General features: G+C 48.8%; 1 protein-coding gene across 3 annotated transcripts in view; it reads right to left on the reverse strand.

Moving 5' to 3' along the window:
• PIGG (phosphatidylinositol glycan anchor biosynthesis class G) overlaps positions 1 to 18684 on the reverse strand; it is a 43871-nt gene that overhangs the window by 12378 nt on the left and 12809 nt on the right. Inside the window, exons 6-11 of one of the 3 annotated variants that reach the window (XM_025437001.3) lie at positions 14300 to 14512; positions 10598 to 10815; positions 9970 to 10251; positions 8243 to 8700; positions 5348 to 5539; positions 1965 to 2274 (exon numbers count right to left, since the gene is read on the reverse strand). In XM_025437001.3, the coding sequence (XP_025292786.1) occupies positions 1965 to 2274; positions 5348 to 5539; positions 8243 to 8700; positions 9970 to 10251; positions 10598 to 10815; positions 14300 to 14512 (1673 nt within the window). Of the gene's footprint in view, positions 1 to 1964; positions 2275 to 5347; positions 5540 to 8242; positions 8701 to 9969; positions 10252 to 10597; positions 10816 to 14299; positions 14513 to 18684 lie in introns of those variants that run through there. The other 2 variants (XM_025437004.3, XM_049108737.1) reach the window with 2 other exon arrangements.

Consider the following 18684-nt stretch of genomic DNA (forward strand, 5'->3'; position numbering starts at 1 on the left):
CCAAGTGCTGCAGCACGGGAAGGCACGATGAGCACTAACGGTTCTGACACGGGAAGTCACCAGAGATCCCCCAGTGGAAGCTGCCTGGGTCACGTACAAAGAGGACTGGGAAATACTGTTAAGGCAGCCAAGGCACAGGCCGCCTGCTCTGGGGCTTTACTTGCATCAACTCATTTAATCCTCAACAGTCCTGATGTGGTGCCACTATGACTCTCAGTGAACTGGTGGAAAACCGAGGCAGAGAGATCCAGAGGAGGCCAGCTGGGCCCCACACTCCTGACCCCTGTACTATCAGGAGTCCCTGAGCAGCGGGCAGGAGGAGGAGCAGCAAGCCTGCGGGTCTACTCCCAGGAAACCTGACCATGAAGGAAGGGCTGCGGGAAGGTTGAGACAAGGGGGGCCGCACTGCTACTGGTCACTGTCTGACCTGCTGCAGAGCCTGATGCACGAGGGTCTGTGCTAATTTTGGGTGCTGACGGATCGCCAGGACATACCACGGTGCTGCTGCAGGAGCACCAGTGGCTATGGGACACGTGTGTTCCACCTGCCCGAGGACAGCGCCCGACAACTGCCAGCACCACGTGCTATCACGGATGCCCTGTCACTTCCCTGTGGAATGTGCCACAGAGGGGCACACTGAACGTGAGGCTGTCTTCTCGCTCGGGGCATGACTGTGGCCCCATCAGTCTTCCTGACACCAAGGCCTCAGCGCAGGCCAGGGTGCCTAACTAGCAGCCACTTTCTCCGTTTTGGCTAAAAGGGAGCCCACAGGAGTCTCCTCTCACGGCAGCAGGGTCTATCATGTGACCAGTCCACATGCACCAGGACATATCTGCACACATGCCAGGGTCACTCCCACGTGGAGCCCTGGCTGACCATGTACCCCTGGGGCAGGAGTGTCTGCGCTCATCACACATGCTCGCTGTCTAGCACAGTGCCCAGGAGCCTGGAGAAGGGAGAGGGGCGTGGCAATGTTCCACGGTGATGGCCAAGGAGCTGATGGTCAGGTCATATCATCCAGGACTTATGGAATTCTAGAACTCCCCCCCACACCCCCAACCTCTTTCTGGGCTTCTGGGAACAGACAGAGAACAGTTAGGGGGGTTGCTCTTTGGGTGAGGTCAGGAGTGCCAAGAAACCAGGAGAGAAGTAGGAAGGGCAGGGAAGAAGCCCCAGGGCCACCTGTTGGAACACACAGACCACCCAAGTCCCCCAGGTCTGAATGAGGAGGGAGGACCTGGTGCACACAGAGACAGTGCAGATCTTCAGTGTAAAGATAGGAAGACACAACTGAGATGCTCAGGGGCTCGTGCACAGTTCCTCTGCCAGAGGGTAGGGAGCTGGCAGGGGAGTGTGGGGAGCTGTGCCTACCCTTGGGGGTACTACAGGCAGCCACTAGATTGAGGATGGGGCCCCCTGAACCAGATCAGAGATGCAGGAAGGCTGGGACGGAAGTGAGTCCCTCTGAGACCAGTCCAAGCACACAGGCAAATATTGAGATCCATGCCAGAGGTGGCCTGGACTTGCCTCTGGTGGGCCCTTTAACAGTGGAGAGAAGATGTGATGACCACGGGGCCCCAAGGGACTATTGGCCGAGTGAGGACACCCAACAGCACCAGGCATTGATGGCCAGGGGAAAGGGCAGAGAGAGTTCAGTCATCACCTCATCAGGTAAAGCAATGGAACTGTGAAGTGCGTCCCTAACAGGTCATGGTAAACAGGTCCAGAACACAACCATACGCTGTATGCGTCTGTTCCAAGGGTGTCCGTCTTAAATAACTAATTGCATTATCCTATCAAATATACATGAGATTTAAGCATCATTCCCCACACCACACTGAAAGTTCCTTCACTGAACAACCTTTTTAACTTCTCAACTTATGGTAAACTTTTTTCAAAGAAAAAAGATAAATGACATATAAAAAGTTAATAGACTTCTATCCACATTAATAATGAAAACCTACCTGGAAATAGAAGAATGCTTGACCGAACCAATAATGCATTATAGTGATCTCAGCTGCATCATGCCTCAGGGGCTTCCAGATGAATTTAGTCATTATAGTTTGAATCAAGAGGCTAAACACTAAGACTGGCAGATTATGTGGTCTAAAAAGCAAAGCGGCCAGAAGAACTAATCCACTATATATCTCCCATAAACCCACAGTCTTGATTGTGACGTCTGTAGCAATGACTTGAGATTTAAGCAAGTCTTTGGTGCCCGTGAACAGAATGCCAAGGACAAAGACATGAACAAAACGAGCTTCAATAACACCCCTAAAAAAAAAGCAAAACAAGTTTGATTCGTTAACACAGCTTGAAAAACTCAAACATATTTTCCCATGAAAACCACAGGTCTACTTAGCTGACTAAACAAGCCACAGCACTTGCCCACCTGGGTAACTCTGTGGAAGTGGGGGTGTCTGCTTCTGCGTATCAGCCACCTTGGAAATCCCTCCCTCCCTTGCCTAGAGGCTGGCAGGCCTGTCCTCTCTGTGTGCACTTCTCTGAAGGAATTGGCTTAAGAGAAATCTCGCTCATTTGGCCCAAGGATGGCCTGGCGCAAGACTAGAGCCATCACTTGTAGGGTGCCAGAAAAACTGTCCACCTGCTTCACAGTTAATTTGAAAGATCACTGCAACAGGATAAGGGCAAGTTCTGTCAGAAATGTCCATAAGTTCATGATGTTAAGATACACTTGGACATGTTCACAACCAAGCAGATTTAAGTAAGTCCTTGTGTATGTACACACACTCACACATATACAACAGTGCAGTGCACACTCTGGGGCCTGGGGACGGCAGGGCCAGGTGAGTCTGGGCTCTGCCGCTGACTGCGTCATTCCTGAAATGAAGAGAAAGGGTACCTACACGTCATAAGCTGTCCAGAGAATTAAACAAGAGAACATAGGTAAAGCGTGTGGCACACAATAAATACTAAGAATTATTAAGAAGTATTTTAGTGGCACCTAGGTGGTTCAACGGGCGAAGTGTCTGTCCTTGGCTTGGGTCATGATCTCGGAGTCCTGGGATCAGGCCCCAGGTCAGGCTCCCCGCTCAGTGGGTAGCCTGCTTCTCCCTCTGCCTCTGCCCCTCCGCTTGCTTGTGCACATGCGTGTGCTCGCTCTCTCTCTCTCTAATAAATAAATAAATAAAATCTTAAAAAGAAGGGATTATTTTAGAACCTCATTTACAATTATCTGTAAGGGATATAATTTGTGATGCTCTACCAAAAAATTTCATTTTATGAAACACATATAGCCCTACAACATATTTTAAATAAATTTCATAAATCAAATATCTTACATATACAAGAAAAGCTGATCATTTAAAGTAATGCTAAGTAAATTAAAATTTTAAATGATATCATTACCATAATAATGTATCTGTTTTGAAAAACTGAATTTTCCTATCTCAGATTTATTAGGAAGGTTTATACACTTTAAAAAATTCATTTTTTAAAAGCATAGTTTAATTTGATCAGTCAGAGACCACTATCTGATGTGTCTCCAGTGAGTAGACATTTGCCCCGGGGCCATGCACTGGGCAAGGAGCTGGGATCAGGTACAACCCCATTGCCAATGTGTGTGCTAAGCGAGACCTGATGACCAACTCACAAAGGTTAAAGGAGGAGAAATCAGCCAAGGCCTGAGCCATGAGAGGGGGAGACACACCAGCAGATGCCTTCGAGGGGTCTGTGTCCTTGCCCCTAAACCATTCAGTGCCATTCCTGCATGTCCAGGACCATGGCAATCTGACCTCTACTCTAGTCAAGCCTGGGCATCAGAGTAGAGAAGAAAAACCAGAAGTTAAATGAAAAGGAAGCTGGAGAGCCACAGCCTAAACAGTGAGGAGCAGCTGTTAGGGAAATCTAGAACCTGGATGGCTCTAGGATTGGGGCAGATCTACAAGTGAGAGGGAACTAAGAACCAGGGTGGATGGGGCTGGGGAATGGAAGCATTTTATGGGAAGGATGTGAAACAAGCAGTGTGGGTTAATGAAAGGGTGCATTGGCCTATGTTCTACACCAACAAGGTATATGCTGTGGCATCCATGAATGGTAAGTGGTCCAAGTCCTGAGATGAGGGATGATGAGAAGAGGTGCATGGATCTGATAGGAAATGAGGCATTTATTCCTGTTCAACACTTTGAGACATAAACAAACACCCCTGCAAATACCCTCTGCCCAGAGTCTTAGACTCCAAAGTGAACAGCCTTTGAGAGGTCTTCCCACCATTCTCCCCCTACCTGACCTCCCTGCCTCAGGAGAAGGCCTGCTACCCTGCTGTCACCTCAGCTAGGCTCTTGGCATCACCTCAACTGTCCATATCACTGGCAGGTCCTGCTTCTAGGCATGCCCCCATGCCTCCTGGCCACCTACGCAGCCTGGCCACAGCCCTCAGCTTACACCTTGAGCTTTTCTGAGAAGATGACATATGCTTTCCTTTCTCTGATTAGAAAAGCAATAAAAAAAAAATGCCTGAAAAGGAAGATCACAAGCCACCTGTGATTCTGTGCCCTAAATATAACCGCGACTAATTACATATTTTAGTCTTTCACACAAACATAAAAAAGTGTGTACATACTTTATAAGCTGGGCTCATACAATAGTTTTATAGCCTAGCAATCCACATTTTCACATCTTCTATGAAAACACAATAGTCAGCACAAAGCTGTAACATCCCCCAGAGGCTCATCCCACTACTGTTAGCCAATTACCTGGCTTTGTACTATGCATACCTGTGAATAAGTTCTCAGAGAGCTTGCCTGTCTCCTGCTTTCAGACCTCATGTCTGGCTGCATTCCTGAGATAGATTCCTTAAGACAGCGCCCAGGTCAGAGGGCTGGACGCACTCAAGATTCTTAACATGTTTTACAAACAGTCTCCAGGATGGCCTCTGCTCAACCATCCCACATCACCATTAGAGAAAGGAAGCCTGCCAGTTTGTGACAAAAAGTGGCCTTCATGACTCCATCGGCACAAGGGGTCCCTCCTCACCCGCAGAGTTCACTGTAAAGTGTGGGAAAGCTGATTTTTCTGCTGTGCTTTCTTTCCCAACTGCTAGGAAGCATCTACTCTTTGTGACTCCTGTTACTATTTCTTGACTGAGCAAAACTGAATCCTTTAAATTCCTTACTTTTAGAGAATCCTTTATTTAAAAAAAGAAACCTCAGTGACCTTACTGCGTTATTTGTCTCTCTCCTAAAAAAAATCAGTTCACTGAGGCACTCCTTGTTGGGCCCTAGTAACTGCTGAGATCACAATTTGCAGGAACCGACTCCAGAGTTCTCAAGACAGCATGGCCTGCTTTCGTACATAAAACATGAAATCGATTTGCCAGTACACTTACTTTGAAATGTCTTTGCTGTCTCGTTGCCATGGGAACAGGACATTCCCAATGGCCGCCCGGTAGCAATAGACGCCCAGCAGGCCAAGCGCCAGGGCTACTTTTGACGTCAGGGAGCACTTCCTCTGAACCAGTGCAAAAATCACGATGAGCGAAAGGGCGGTCAAAACAGAGAGTTCAGCTTTGTGATCCGAACTGAAATGAAATGGAAAATCCCCCACATTACTAACAAGTATTAACTGGCGATCTCAAGGATCTACATCAAGTGGCTTTCTAAGAACTGTATTAAAAATAGCTGACTTTTCTGAAAAGCAAAAAAGAAAAGAAAATCATTGGTGATTTAAATTCAAAGGTTCTTAAAATGCTTAACAATGAAGGACTGTTAACCTGAACTCTGGTTTCTCACTCCCAAATGGTCCCTGCCACCAGGTCTTCACTGGCCCGTGCAGTGACCTGTATAAAACGCTACCCATTGGCTCCCCTGGCAGCCCCACTTCCCCAACCAGAAGTGAAGAGATTCTGGGCACACTGTATTTACCAGTGTGCACTCTGCTCAAGGGAGACAAGCACGGCCTGGAGCGGTCCTCCCAGTCATTAGCACAGATTGACTCACTTGAGCGTGTCCGCGCATTCTCACGTAGGGAGACTCTGCAGAGGGGCTGAGCATCTCCACCTGGAGCACGAAACTGTCACAGCAGAGCCGGGCCCCCCTCTCTGCCTGGCCCTTGCCCACCATCCTGCTACCTCGGCGAGTATTGTGCTGGAAGGCAGGGTTCTTTTCCGTGTCATTCACCACAGCTCCAATCACAAAGCCCAGACACCCTTAGTTGTTAAGTGGATGAGTAACTATCCTGCCAAGGGGAACACACATCAATGGAAAAACTACTTGGAAGAGACTCAGAGGAAGGATGCGGCTAGTGTCAAGACGTGGACCCAAGGATGGCAGGTGGTGGCAGGGGTCATGCTGGGGCCTAGCCCTGCCCTGGTCCTCGCTCTGGGAGGCAGTCACCGGGGCGTCCATTCACTGTTGCCCTTTCCACTGTGTTTTATGCACTCTTCCTGGATTGATAATTGTAATAACTAAAAAACAGTAATAAGGAAGGGGAGTTTACATGCCTCTCAAGAAGCTCTGCTACAAAGGAGAAATGGGGCCACATCGCAGCCTCTTCACCAACTGATAGGAATAACTCAGGAGCATAGGGAAGACCAGTGATGTGCGAGGGGGGCACCGTCTGATGGGAAGAGGCAGCACCCAGTGCGCTCGTGGAGGGTCCAGGCTGAGGAGTGGGCATGGCTGCTCCTGGAGGGTGGGGGGTGGAAAGGCATCGGGGGTGGGAATCCCGCAATCTCCTACAGCGCTTCACCTCGCTAGAAAAATAGAAGTGAGGCCACTGGGCTATCCCAGGGCTCTCCCAACCTCACATGCTCGGGCAGGTGCCTCAACCTTGTGCTCCCTCTCCTAAGCCAGAACAGGCCAGCAACCTCTCTGCAGGCTTGCTGTGAAAATGAAAGAGCAGGCACATGGCAGGCACCCAACCAAGCTGCCTGTGGTTGCCAAGACTTTGTTAACAGAGTTAACACCTAGGAGAAATTTCCATCAGAAGTATTTGACCAGGGTCGCCTGGGTGGCTCAGTGGTTGAGCGTCTGCCCTCGGCTCAGGGCGTGACTCCGGGGTCCTGGGATCGAGTCCCACATGGGGCCCCCTCAGGGAGCCTGCTTCTCCCCTCTGCCTGGGTCTCTGCCTCTCTCTAGGTCTCTCATGAATAAATAAATAACAAGAAAAAGAAAAGAAAAGAAAAGAAAAGAAAAGAAAAGAAAAGAAAAGAAAAGAAAAGAAAGAAAAAGAAAGAAAGAAAAAGAAAGAAAGAAAAAGAAAGAAAGAAAAAGAAAGAAAAGAAAAGAAAAGAAAAGAAAAGAAAAGAAAAGAAAAGAAAAGATAGATTTGACCAGCGGAATGAATTTTATAGCGTTTGATGGATATTTCCAGGTATTTTCCCAAAGGGTCATGGCAGTGTGTGGTCAGGGGTCCTCTGCTGCTCACCAGGACTGGGTTCTATCGCTTCCTTTTGTGTGTCTACGTGAGCATGAGGGAACTCACACCTTGTTGTTGGACTCTAAGCTCCCTGATCACCAGGAGGGCGAGCATGTCCCTTCTCTTTCTGTTGGCACTCCCCCCCGCGGTGAGGGACGGGTCTCTCACTGTCCTGAGCCCCTTTCCTGTTGGTCTGTTGGTGATTTTCATACAAGTCCTTCACAGCCAAAGGAAACAAATGCCCATTCTGCTCTTTTCCCTCTACTTTAGTTTTCTAAGTCTTCATTGACAAAAATTAAAATGTGTACTACAGCCAAATGATTATTTCTTTTTTTTAGAGAGAGAGGGAGAACACACAGAGGGCAGGGGCAGAGGTAGAGAGAGAGAATCTCCAGCAGACTCCACACTGAGCATGGAGCTGGACATTGGGGGCTTGATCTTCCGATCCTCAGACCATGACCTGAGGTGAAATCGAGTCAAAAACTTCATCAGTTGTGCCACCCAGGCGTCTTGATAATACTTTCAACTAGGTTGTTTAGCCACTGGCTTCAGAGTGGGGAAAGAGGGAATGTGGTCCTACCCCACCTCTGCCTTGTCGGGGAGGAGGCAGCGAGTGACAAAACTATATCCTGGCTGCAGTTGTCATTTTAAAACTCAAAGGTTTTCAAATATAAACAATGACAGTGATTCAGCCATAAAAACACCAAAAAACATTAATTCATGGCTTACAGTCTATTTTTCCATTTTTTCAGGTCTCAAATACCACTCTGTCCTGAATATGAAAAATAGACCTGTTTTGAAAAAGACTGTGTGTGGCCAGTCAACCATGCAAGGTTGGGCCTAAGGCCACGGCTCATGGTCTCACCTGGTGAGCCAGTGCCCCAGGTCAGGCCGGTGGGCCCACTGCACACCCGTCTGGTTTAGGGACCGCAGCAGCCGACAGCAGGTAAGTATCACCCATGGACTTGCCAACACCATCCACTTCTCGTAGCCTCTGAGAGTGTCAAGGGAAGTGAGGCTTCTAGACACTCCGTGGGGCTCTAACGTGTCACAGCCAGTGCTCCTGTCCTGTAATGCTGCTGCGGTGCGGATGAATTCCTCCTCCACGTGTGGGCACTGCTGGGGTTCACTGTCGTCCCTCAGAAGGCAGTTTCTGTAGATTTCGTGACACAGAGCCAGACACAGGGTGTTAATGAGGAAATACCAGGTCTGGTGCTCCTCCTCGATGAAACTGCTTGCACCCAGACTCAGCACGTGGCCCATGGTCCCCAACAAGATAAGAACATCTAACTCCGACCATCGTGGCTTTGGATGAGCTGGATTCTATAAAAGGAAAATGCATTTTGTGAGGGGAAAAATATAAAAATTACACAAATCCCACCACATGCACTTAAAGTTCTTGCTGACCTGCTGTGACAGGCACTTGCTGCTCCTCCTGCCCCACATCCCCACCGCCCCCTGCCTATCCTCCTGGGGCATGGCCAGGGAGCATAGAAGCAGCATGGGCTGTTGTCATCCTGGACTGCAAGTCCTAAGCTGAGTGACAAAGAGAATAAAGATACTTAGCCCCACGCCATCTGCAGAGAGCTCACCTCCCAGCCCCTGAGCCCAGTCCTCCTCGAACCCTCACCCTTTCTCTGGGAGCCTGAGGTCTTCAAGGGGGTCCACAGTCAGTTCCTGCTTCTTGAAACCAAAGAACCCCCAGGATATATTCCACCAGAGAGTTTTCATTAAAATGGCCAATTCTATTGAAACAACAAAGTTGGCATCACGGTACTAACCCTTAAATATACTAACTGAAAACATTTAAAATTAAAGATGAGATTTTAATGACTGTCATTTGATGACTACTTAATATTTACTCTATTTATCATGTGCAGTTTGTGTAAGGTACAGAGATACTGTGGACCTATTTAGGCCCCGAGGAATCAAACGGCTCTAGGGAAACCTGTACGCTAATGGGGAACAGAGATGTGCTACAAACGACAGCCCGTGAGGTCCTCAGACTGAGGTGAGGCAGCTGCACCGAAGGGCCAGGCATCACCTCCCCGGGTCCTTTGGGCCCCGGGCACCACGGACCAGCCATGGTTGTCCCCCTCTGCCTCACTGCTCTGCCACCACACCACGAATAAAGGTGTCAGAGGCCAAAGATTCTAAGAAACTTAAAGGTTTGAAAAGAAAAGGTGGGATGAGGACAGGGTCCTGGCCTCCTGCTGAACTTCCTAGAAGGTCTACTGAGTTGATTCTTTTCTCTCTGGAATGTTCCTCCCTTGGCTGCAGCTCAAATACTCTTGGAGAGGTGTCTGATTCACATGCTGCCCCACCAGCACTGTACAGTCCCATGCTGCCCCAGTCACAGGGACTCTGTCTTTCCAATAAAGAAACGAGGCACACGTGACCTGGCAACACAGATCTGAGTGTCTGAAGCTGGGATGCTCAGACGTCATCCCCTCTGAAATGTGGGCTCCCCTCCTTGGCTCCGCCTGACACACACCTGGGGGTTAGCAGTGTCTGATGCTGGAAGATCAGCTGGAGTAAGAGAAAACGGCCTAGCCAGAGAGCCAGTGCCCCACGTATAGGAACCAGCCTTACCTTGCTCAGGAACTTTCCATCACCAAAGGTCTTGGCAAGAGCAGACACCACTGCACAGAGCAGTGCGGAGACCAACACCATCACTCCGCCTGCTGTCAGCCACGAGAGGCCACAGAAGTAGCAGGAACTCTCGGCCGAGGTGCACACAATGACGTGAAGAGCGGAGAGAACCAGCAACGTCAAGTAAAACAGCAGAGAAAACACAGGCGACCACAGAGGAACCTCCAGTTCGGCCTTGTTGCTCAGTGCTTCCGGGATGCTGAGTAGGAGCAGGGAGAGAACCTGGGAGGGGAAAACAGCGGCAGTGTGCACTTGGAGAGAACCATTCAGAAAAAGCCTGTCTCCTGACCTTGTGCCAGCTGTTCAAGGGTTGGAAACAAAAGAAGAAAGCCCGATAAACACGATTTCTGATGACCCGCCAAGAATGCATGCATGCAGCAGCACGGAACACAGCCAGCCACCTGATTCCTGACGATACTTGGGGCACAAGGACACACAAGAGTTCAACAAACAAGGAAACGGATATTTTTCCATTTTTAGAAAAAAACAGTATTTTATGTGCTTTACACTACAGTATTCTGGCTAAGTTATCGAATCAACAGCTGAGCCACGATACAAGCACCCGTACCTCCAATACCACGACAGTCCCCACCAGCATGGAGTAGATGTCGTACTGGGCCACTTGTCTGCTCAGGGACAGGCTCAGGGTCCTCAGGGCATCCAAGTACTGCCTGCGAACCTTGGCTCCCAGGTTGAAAAGGACTTCTGAGTTATTTTCCTCCAAGTACAGTCTGATCCAGTTCCCATGCAACCTCTCTGACATTTTAAACTGCTCAAATCCAGGCTCTAGCAAGAAGAGGACAAGGTTACACACACAAATCGCCGACACGTGTATCGTTTCAAAGTATTCAGTTATTCACAGCACATGGTGTGTGCATGAGGTCTGTGCCTAATGAAGACGAACCATTCCTTGGGGGGTGGCCAGCAGCGCCCTGAGTAAAAACAACAGCTGATGATGCTCATGAATCCTCAGACATCCTCCTGCCAGCCCGCCACGGCCCAAGTCACAGAACAGCACACGACACGGACAGAAGTGTCTGCCCACTGCTCTGCCCTTTCTCTAGCTCCCACGCCTGGCCTTGCCTCCTCCTCCCCCGTCTCTCTCAGGCTCTCTCCAAGCTTTCCTTCTCTAATGTGTGATATAACAACCACCCGGGAGGGCATCACATGAAGGGCCCCTGGTGTTACAAATCTTTGCAACCCGCACCCACCGTGAGGACTGGGCAGGCAGTGGCCTGATGCCGCTTTCACCACATCCACTTGCCACCTTTTACTGACAGCACCCGTCTCTGACCTGCTCTCCTACTTCACAAGTCCTCTCTGGGAAGGGCCGGCAGTCCGACCCCTTCTGTTGTGATGCCAAGATAGATGATCCATCGGGAGGCAAAGCCAGGGCTGCCAGAATGGCTCCTGGATGAAGCCCAGCCCCAGCTGCTGCCGGCTCCCTCTGTGGGATGGCAGTGGCAGGCAGCTCAGCATCAGGAAGCTGCCTCGCTTCCTTCTGGAGTTGGGCCCGACTTACTGGTGACTCAACTAGCCTGCACAGCAAGAACTTCCTTCCTGAGACAGCCTGGTACGTAATGTATTCTTCCAGCAGAACCATTCCGAGGGGGTCTGGGACATGCCTGCTAGGGTTAGGGTTGCTGGGTAACCCTGAGCACAGCCCAAATGCCTGAAGCCCTGCCACTGCTGCGGATGCCAGGTGACCAAGTGCTGGTGGCCGGCATGACTCTAAGCCCATGTCCGTTCTCTGCCCATGACCTGAGATGGGGATGACGACCATTCCCACTCCAGAGGGGCAGCACCCAGACACCAGCTCACAGGCTGGCAGGAGACAGCTGAGATCTAATTAGCCTGTATCTAGGATGGAAGCATTGTTATACCCCACCACCCAGAGTCACAGAGACAGGGGGGCAGCAGTGTCTATACTGCACCTCCTAGAATCATGGAGACGTGGGTACCTGTGTATGTATCCAAATAAGTATTTACCGAGCACCAACTACATGCTACGTGCAAATACGTATAGTTCCTGCCTGCTTGGGCCTGTGATCTAGCTTGGTTCTCACATGGGCATGTGAGTACAAATTGTGAAAAGTGCTATGAAGGAAATGGGGGAATATGGGAAACTGAAATCTGGGGTTGAGCATGGGGAACCTAAGGTCTGATATTGAAGCTGAAGTGGCAAGTGGCCCAGAAATCCACCAGGTGATTTATGGGGAAGAGCATCCAGTCTGTGGGAATAGCACATGTAAAGGTCCGGAGGTGAGAAAAGTCTGTTCCATTGGGATGAAAGTCAGGGGGGCGATGGGAGAGTTGTCTCAGATTGGGCTGGATATCAGGGGAGGCCTGGAAATCGATTTCAGCATCAGACATGTACCCAGTTCTGTCTCAGGAAACAGGATCACTGAGGGTACAGACCAAGGGCGTCCTAGGAATGTAAGTCCCCGTGAACGCTTCTCCTGCCAGGGACTGGCTTATGCTCATCTCATGGACTTCTTTCCAGCCACGCTCACTGCAGTCCTTAATTCTCCCTACTTGCTCCTCCTGAAATAAGCCAACAACCCTCACTATGGTTTTGTTTAGTGTTTTACTGGTTGTTAGTACAGGAAAAAGTACACACATTACCAAGAACAGATTTGCAAAAGCTACTAAACTCACAAGTTACTTTTGAAAACAAATAAAGTAAAGCTTGTCTCTAGTCTGAACTGAAATGTGCACCAGGGCGGGCCTCACTTTTCACACGGTTGCCCACTACGGATGGACAAGGGGCTGGCCCCCAAGCTCTCCCACCAGTCAGGACACCTGGTGCCCCACTAGTCCTTGCTGGTCTTCCACGAGCAAGTCAAGGCCAGTCTACACCTCAGTGCGAACCCACAGGCATTCACTCTACTTCCTAGTACTCCACTATCTCAAGTAGGAAAAGTTGCCAACGTCACATTAATTGCTGCCTCACACTAGGAGTGCACCTCCTCTAAGATTCCCAAATCAGCCCCAGCACCAAACACGCTGTCCTTGATGTCCCCTGATGGTCAGATAAATTGTATAAGAAGATGGTCCCGGGCAGATGTGCTCTCTTGTTCTGGATCATTCCTACCAGCATAGCATATAAATACCCCTTAGTTTCTCCCAGCTTAAAAATAAAAACAACATACTCTGTGTTGGCCTCCGTCCACCTTACACAACAGCCATTGCCACAGCTCAGTCCCTTCCCTGCCTGACTCTAGCCCAGCTTTCTCCCAGCACTCCACGTGCACCGCTCCTGACCAAGTCGCCGAGAACCTCACTTGCCAGATGAACTGTCAAGCCTCAGCTGCTCGTTTTATCTTACCTTGAGCGGCATTCAACTTAGCTGCCCACTCCTCCCTTCCTAAAAATCTTTCTTTACTAGGCTTCCTTGGCATCAATCGCCTCACTCTGCAAGTACCCCATTTCACAAGCTTGCTCCTCCTGCACCCCCCCCCCCACTTCAGGAACAGTCACCCTGTTCTTCCACTGCTCTGCTGAAAATCCTGTTTTACCCCGCCTGTCTGGCTCCCCCACACCCTATATCTAGTGCATCAGGGGAGGCCTGCTTGCACTGCCACAGCCTGGGCCCACACCCCACCTCTCCCCGGAGCACCGCAACAGCCTTCATTACACAACACAGGGCGGAACCCTCCACGAGGGCACCTGAGAGAGCCTTTGAAAATGCAGCGCGAAGTTTTCAGACTCTGTGTGGAAGGCTGCATGAGCTCCCACCTGGTTCATGACGGAAGTAAGAGCCCCTCCAAGGTCTAAATGGCCTACCTCCAACCTCGTCTCCTTCTGCCTTGCTCCAGTTCACCTGGCTCCGATCACTCTGTCCCTTGGCCATCCCCAGAGCAGGATCCTACATCTCCCACATGCTCCTTCTGACTCTCAAAGGCCAGGCCTGCCCTGACAGCCCTTTCCCACCTTCCTCAGTACATCCTTTTTTGGAGACACTCATCACCATCTGACAGCTACTGCTACTTCTCCACCTCTAGAAGGTAAGCTCCATGAGGGCAGAGGCCTTGTGTTTCAGATGCTTTTAACAGTCTCCAGCCAAAGAGGAACTTAGTGAATAAATTCCATATTTGTTGAACGAATACATTTATGAAAGAGCTTGATACAGATAATTGTATCTGTGGGTGCTGCTAATGGTGACCATCAGGGTTCTAAGAAAACAGAAGTACAAAGACTGATGACCTGCACACTGCAAACACAGGGAAACACCAGGTGCGATAGAAACATAGTCTGTTAACTGAGTTACCTTTTTCGTATGACGGCACATTCTCTTGCAACAATTTGCTGAGCTGCACTGCATTTAAATGTAAAAACCTCAGCTGTTCTCTCACCGGTCTCCCCTCCACGGTGGGGAACAGGAGGCTGCCGACACTGTTCCCTGGAATCGGCAGGCCAAGCCCTATTGCTAGGGTTGCAGCCAAGTCAGTCTGCTGAACGTGCTTTGGACGTCTGATGTCACCTAGAGAAAAGACAACGGTTTAAGTGACAGGCTCTCAAACATTGGTCATTCCCTCGACCTGCGATGACCATCTCTTCGCATGTACATATATAGAGAAATAATCTCATTGGTGTTTACGTCAACAAATTTACTAACACTCATTCCATGTGGTCACAGGGCCTTCCCCAAAGTAGCATATGATATGTGGGAGAGATAGCAGCACAAGAAACTCGATACTGAGTGTCAGAGCCTGGGGTGGGCACAGAGAGAGCAGACAGCTCTGCAGATGCTGAGGGATGGTTGCCTTGGTGAGGACAACAGTCAACCATTCAGAGAGGTCCACAGAGCGCTGAGAAACAGACACAGACATGAGCATCAGAAGGCACCCCTACCTGAAGAGAGTAGAATGAGGCTAGATTCAGCTGGACCGAGTTCTCTAACCAACTCCAACAGACAAGACATCTGCCTACTGATGGCCTGATTGAAGGGCTGGCCTCCTCACCAACCCTTACAAGGAGAACAGGTGCCACATCAGGACACTGATGCTTCCAAAAATACATCTGAAAATGCTCCTATCTTCATGAAAGAAGATGTTGGTTGAAAGATGGTTCTATACAGCATGATTTTTTTCCAGAAGGTCTTGACATCACTTCTAGAATGCCTTGTCTTTTCTCTACTCATGTGAAATGCCATATTTTGTTACCCAATGCTCAGATCTACTGGGGTCTATTTTTGGCCTCTTGATTTTGCTCTACTGATTAGTGTAATTAGCTCTTGCCAGCAATATTTCGAGACCTGTAATTCTGTAATACTAATACAAGGCAGGCCACATTACATAGCGGGTTTTATGCTGTAGAAGAAGGAAGAGCATTTCATCAGAAGACCATTCTCCCCATGTAGCACCCAGGCCTTTTTCCATGGGCCCCAGCAATGTGCTCTGTACAGCTAAGCCACCTTTCACACATTCGATCAACAAACACTGACAAGACGGCCACTATGTGCCACTATTCTGGGCTTAAGGGATAGAATATAACAGAACACGTCAAGTCTCTCCCTTCATGGAGCTTACATCCTGTTGGGAGGAGGAAGTCAATAACATATACCTGCTCTGCCCTATGTGGAGGTCAAGCAGGGGAAGGATCTCCTTTCGGGACCCTCTGACGCTGGACTGGCCAGTTTCTCTTACCAGGAGGTCAGAACTCTGGGGGTGGAAAGTAGCAGGCTGGCGGGTATGTGAAATCACATGATACACAATTCAAAACTCCTTATTTTTCAGAATAATAAACACCTTAAGATGTACTTTTATTAAAATAAACAACAAAAATTTACATGGATCTGTAGATAAAAATAAGCCTCTAAAGACCTATCAGGAAGGGTGGCATGAAGAGTTCTATGGGTCTGCTTGCCAGGAAAACAAGCATAACTGGTAAAAATGATAAAAACCAACATTACCACAATGATTTATGGCTTCTGGAAACCATCTAGGGGCATACAGCAAATGAAGACATTTTCCCTAAATCTTACCTAATCTTTCCTAAGCTTGGTAAGAACAGGACAGTGTGAGACTCTTGAGGAACCATGATTCCCTCCTGCCCACTGGGCAGCTCAGTGGGACAGCCTCCACTCTGAGAGGATGCAGCAAAGAACACGGGGCTCCCTGACTCATCCCTGGGTCCCTGTGAGGGCTCTGAGCTCTCCTGGGGAGGGACAGACTGACAGCGTTGCCCATCCTCCTCAGCTATGTGACATACAGGCTCAATCCCAGGTGAGTGGCTGGGGGCTCCCTTTTTCTGCCCAGCCCCATAGAGAATTTCTACCCCAGGCACAAAAGGCCAAAAATATTGGGGCCCACTCATCCTTACCCCAGTCTGCTTGTAGGGTGGAGGCTGCCCCCAGAAGAGGCTAGTGGAAAAGACCAGAAGCTACTACACAGACCCCTCTGAGAGAAAGGGACCACTGTCACCACCCATAACTAGAAACCGTGGCTAAGAGACTTTGCTCCAGGCAGGCCATAGAACAGAGCAAAGCTCACCACAAAAGAACTGATTTTGTCTGAAACAGAAGGTGGTGAATTCAAGCCTAGGAATGCTCCTGAAAGCAGTGGAGATTTTGGAGGTGGGCAGCTGGAGGAAGCTGGTACCTTCACGACAGCCACAAGCTAAACCAGAGGCCAGCTGGGCACTCACAGAGAGGGCCAGGGAAGAAGACAACAGGAAGAGTCAGAATCACCTCAGAGAATGGCCTCAAAAATGACCCTGCAAAGGAGCTCAAATACAAGATTAGATCGTGGAGCACATTTATTATAAGTTGTCAAAATCAGCTGGCAATGAGTAGAGCCTGACAGTGGGGTATGACAGCAACAGGGGCAATAGCCTAGCAAGCCATCACAGAGAGAGACAGGCACAGAGCATCACTGAGATGGCTGTCACCCTAGGAGGGCTGTGCCAGCATGGGAGAGACGGCTGACTTCATCCTGCGGGAGAGACTCCACCGTAATGGTCTAGCCGTGTCACTCAGCGAATAAACAAGGGAATGACAATGATGACAGCCCTGGGGGCAGGGTGGTGGGGGTGGGGGTCAGCATCCAGAGTTGTTACAGTATATTATCGGAGATGGTCAGTTTTCACTGAAAACTATGAGCAATGATGCAAATTAATAGGACAGTATAATTCAGACAGAAGAAAAGGCAATAGAACTTCCAGTAAAGGGCCCAGATGCCAGAGTTTTGTAAAAGACCATCTTTCAAGCAGCCGCCGCAGACACATTCAAAGACCTACAGCAAACTATGCATAGACCATAAAGGTCTGATGAAAAGAGAAAAATTATAAAGAGAGAAATTATAAAGAAAAGAACAAATGGAAACCATGAAAATGAAAACTAATAATTGAAATGAAAAATTCACTTAGTTGTACAATAGGAGATTCTGAACTGGTAGAAGAATCACCAAATTTGAAGGCAGATTGATAAAAATGGTAAAATCTGAGAAACAGAAACTTTCCCAAACTTGATGAAAACCATTAATCTACACATTCAAGAGGCTCAATGAGGGGGATCCCTGGGTGGCTCAGCGGTTTAGCGCCTGCCTTTGGCCCAGGGCGGGATCTTGGAGTCCCGGGATCAAGTCCCACATTGGGCTCCCTGCATGGAGCCTGCTTCTCCCTCTGCTTGTGTCTCTGCCTCTCTCTCTCCCTCTCTGTGTGTCTGTCATGAATAAATAAATAAAATCCCTGCTCCTGTGTCTCTGCCTCTCTATGTCTATCATAAATAAATAAACAAATAAATACATCAATTAATCTATCTCTATCTATCTATCTATCTATCTATCTATCTATCTATCTATCTATCTATAAAAAAAAAAAAAGAGGCTCAATGATTGCCAAGTCGGATAAACACAAAGGACACAGCCATATTATAATGAAAGTGCTGAAGACAAGAGAAGGAAAGCCCAGTCACGCTGGGGAGGTCTCATCAGAAACCTGCAGCCAGAAGGCAGCAGGACCCAAAGGACTGAAAGAGGGAAGAATGGTCAGCAAAACTCTTTTAAAAATGAAGCCAGGGGATCCCTGGGTGGCTCAGCAGTTTGGCGCCTGCCTTCGGCCCAGGGTGTGATCCTGGAGTCCCGGGATTGAGTCCCACGTTGGGCTCCCTGCATGGAGCCCCACGTCGGGCTCCCTGCATGGAGCCTGCTTCTCCCTCTACCTGTGCCTCTGCCTCTCTCTCTCTCTGTATGTCTCTCATAAATAAATAAAATATTTTAAAAAATGAAGCCAAAATAAAGACATATCAGATTAAAAGAACAAAAAAGAAACTACTCATTGCCAGCAAACTTGACTTATAAGAAATACTTAAATACTTGAAAACAAGTGACTCTAGATGTTAACCTTGATCCATAAAACAAGCAAAGAGCATCAGTAAAGTTAACTATAAAATTCTAAAACAGCATGAGAACACATTTAAAAAGCCATTATAGAAAACACCTATATAGTTCTGTCCCTGGTTTGTTACACATAGAAATAAATGTACTGTATTTGGGGCGCCTGGGTGGCTCAGCCAGTGAAGCGTCTGCCTTTGGCTCAGGTCATGATCATGGAATCCTGGGATTGAGCCCAGCAGGGAGCCTGCTTCTCCCTCTCCCTCTGCCCCACCCTGCTGCTCATGCTCTCTCTCTCAAATAAAATCTTAAAATAAAAAAA

This window comes from Canis lupus, chromosome 3 (genome assembly GCF_003254725.2).
Source record: "Canis lupus dingo isolate Sandy chromosome 3, ASM325472v2, whole genome shotgun sequence".
Taxonomy (NCBI): domain Eukaryota; kingdom Metazoa; phylum Chordata; class Mammalia; order Carnivora; family Canidae; genus Canis; species Canis lupus.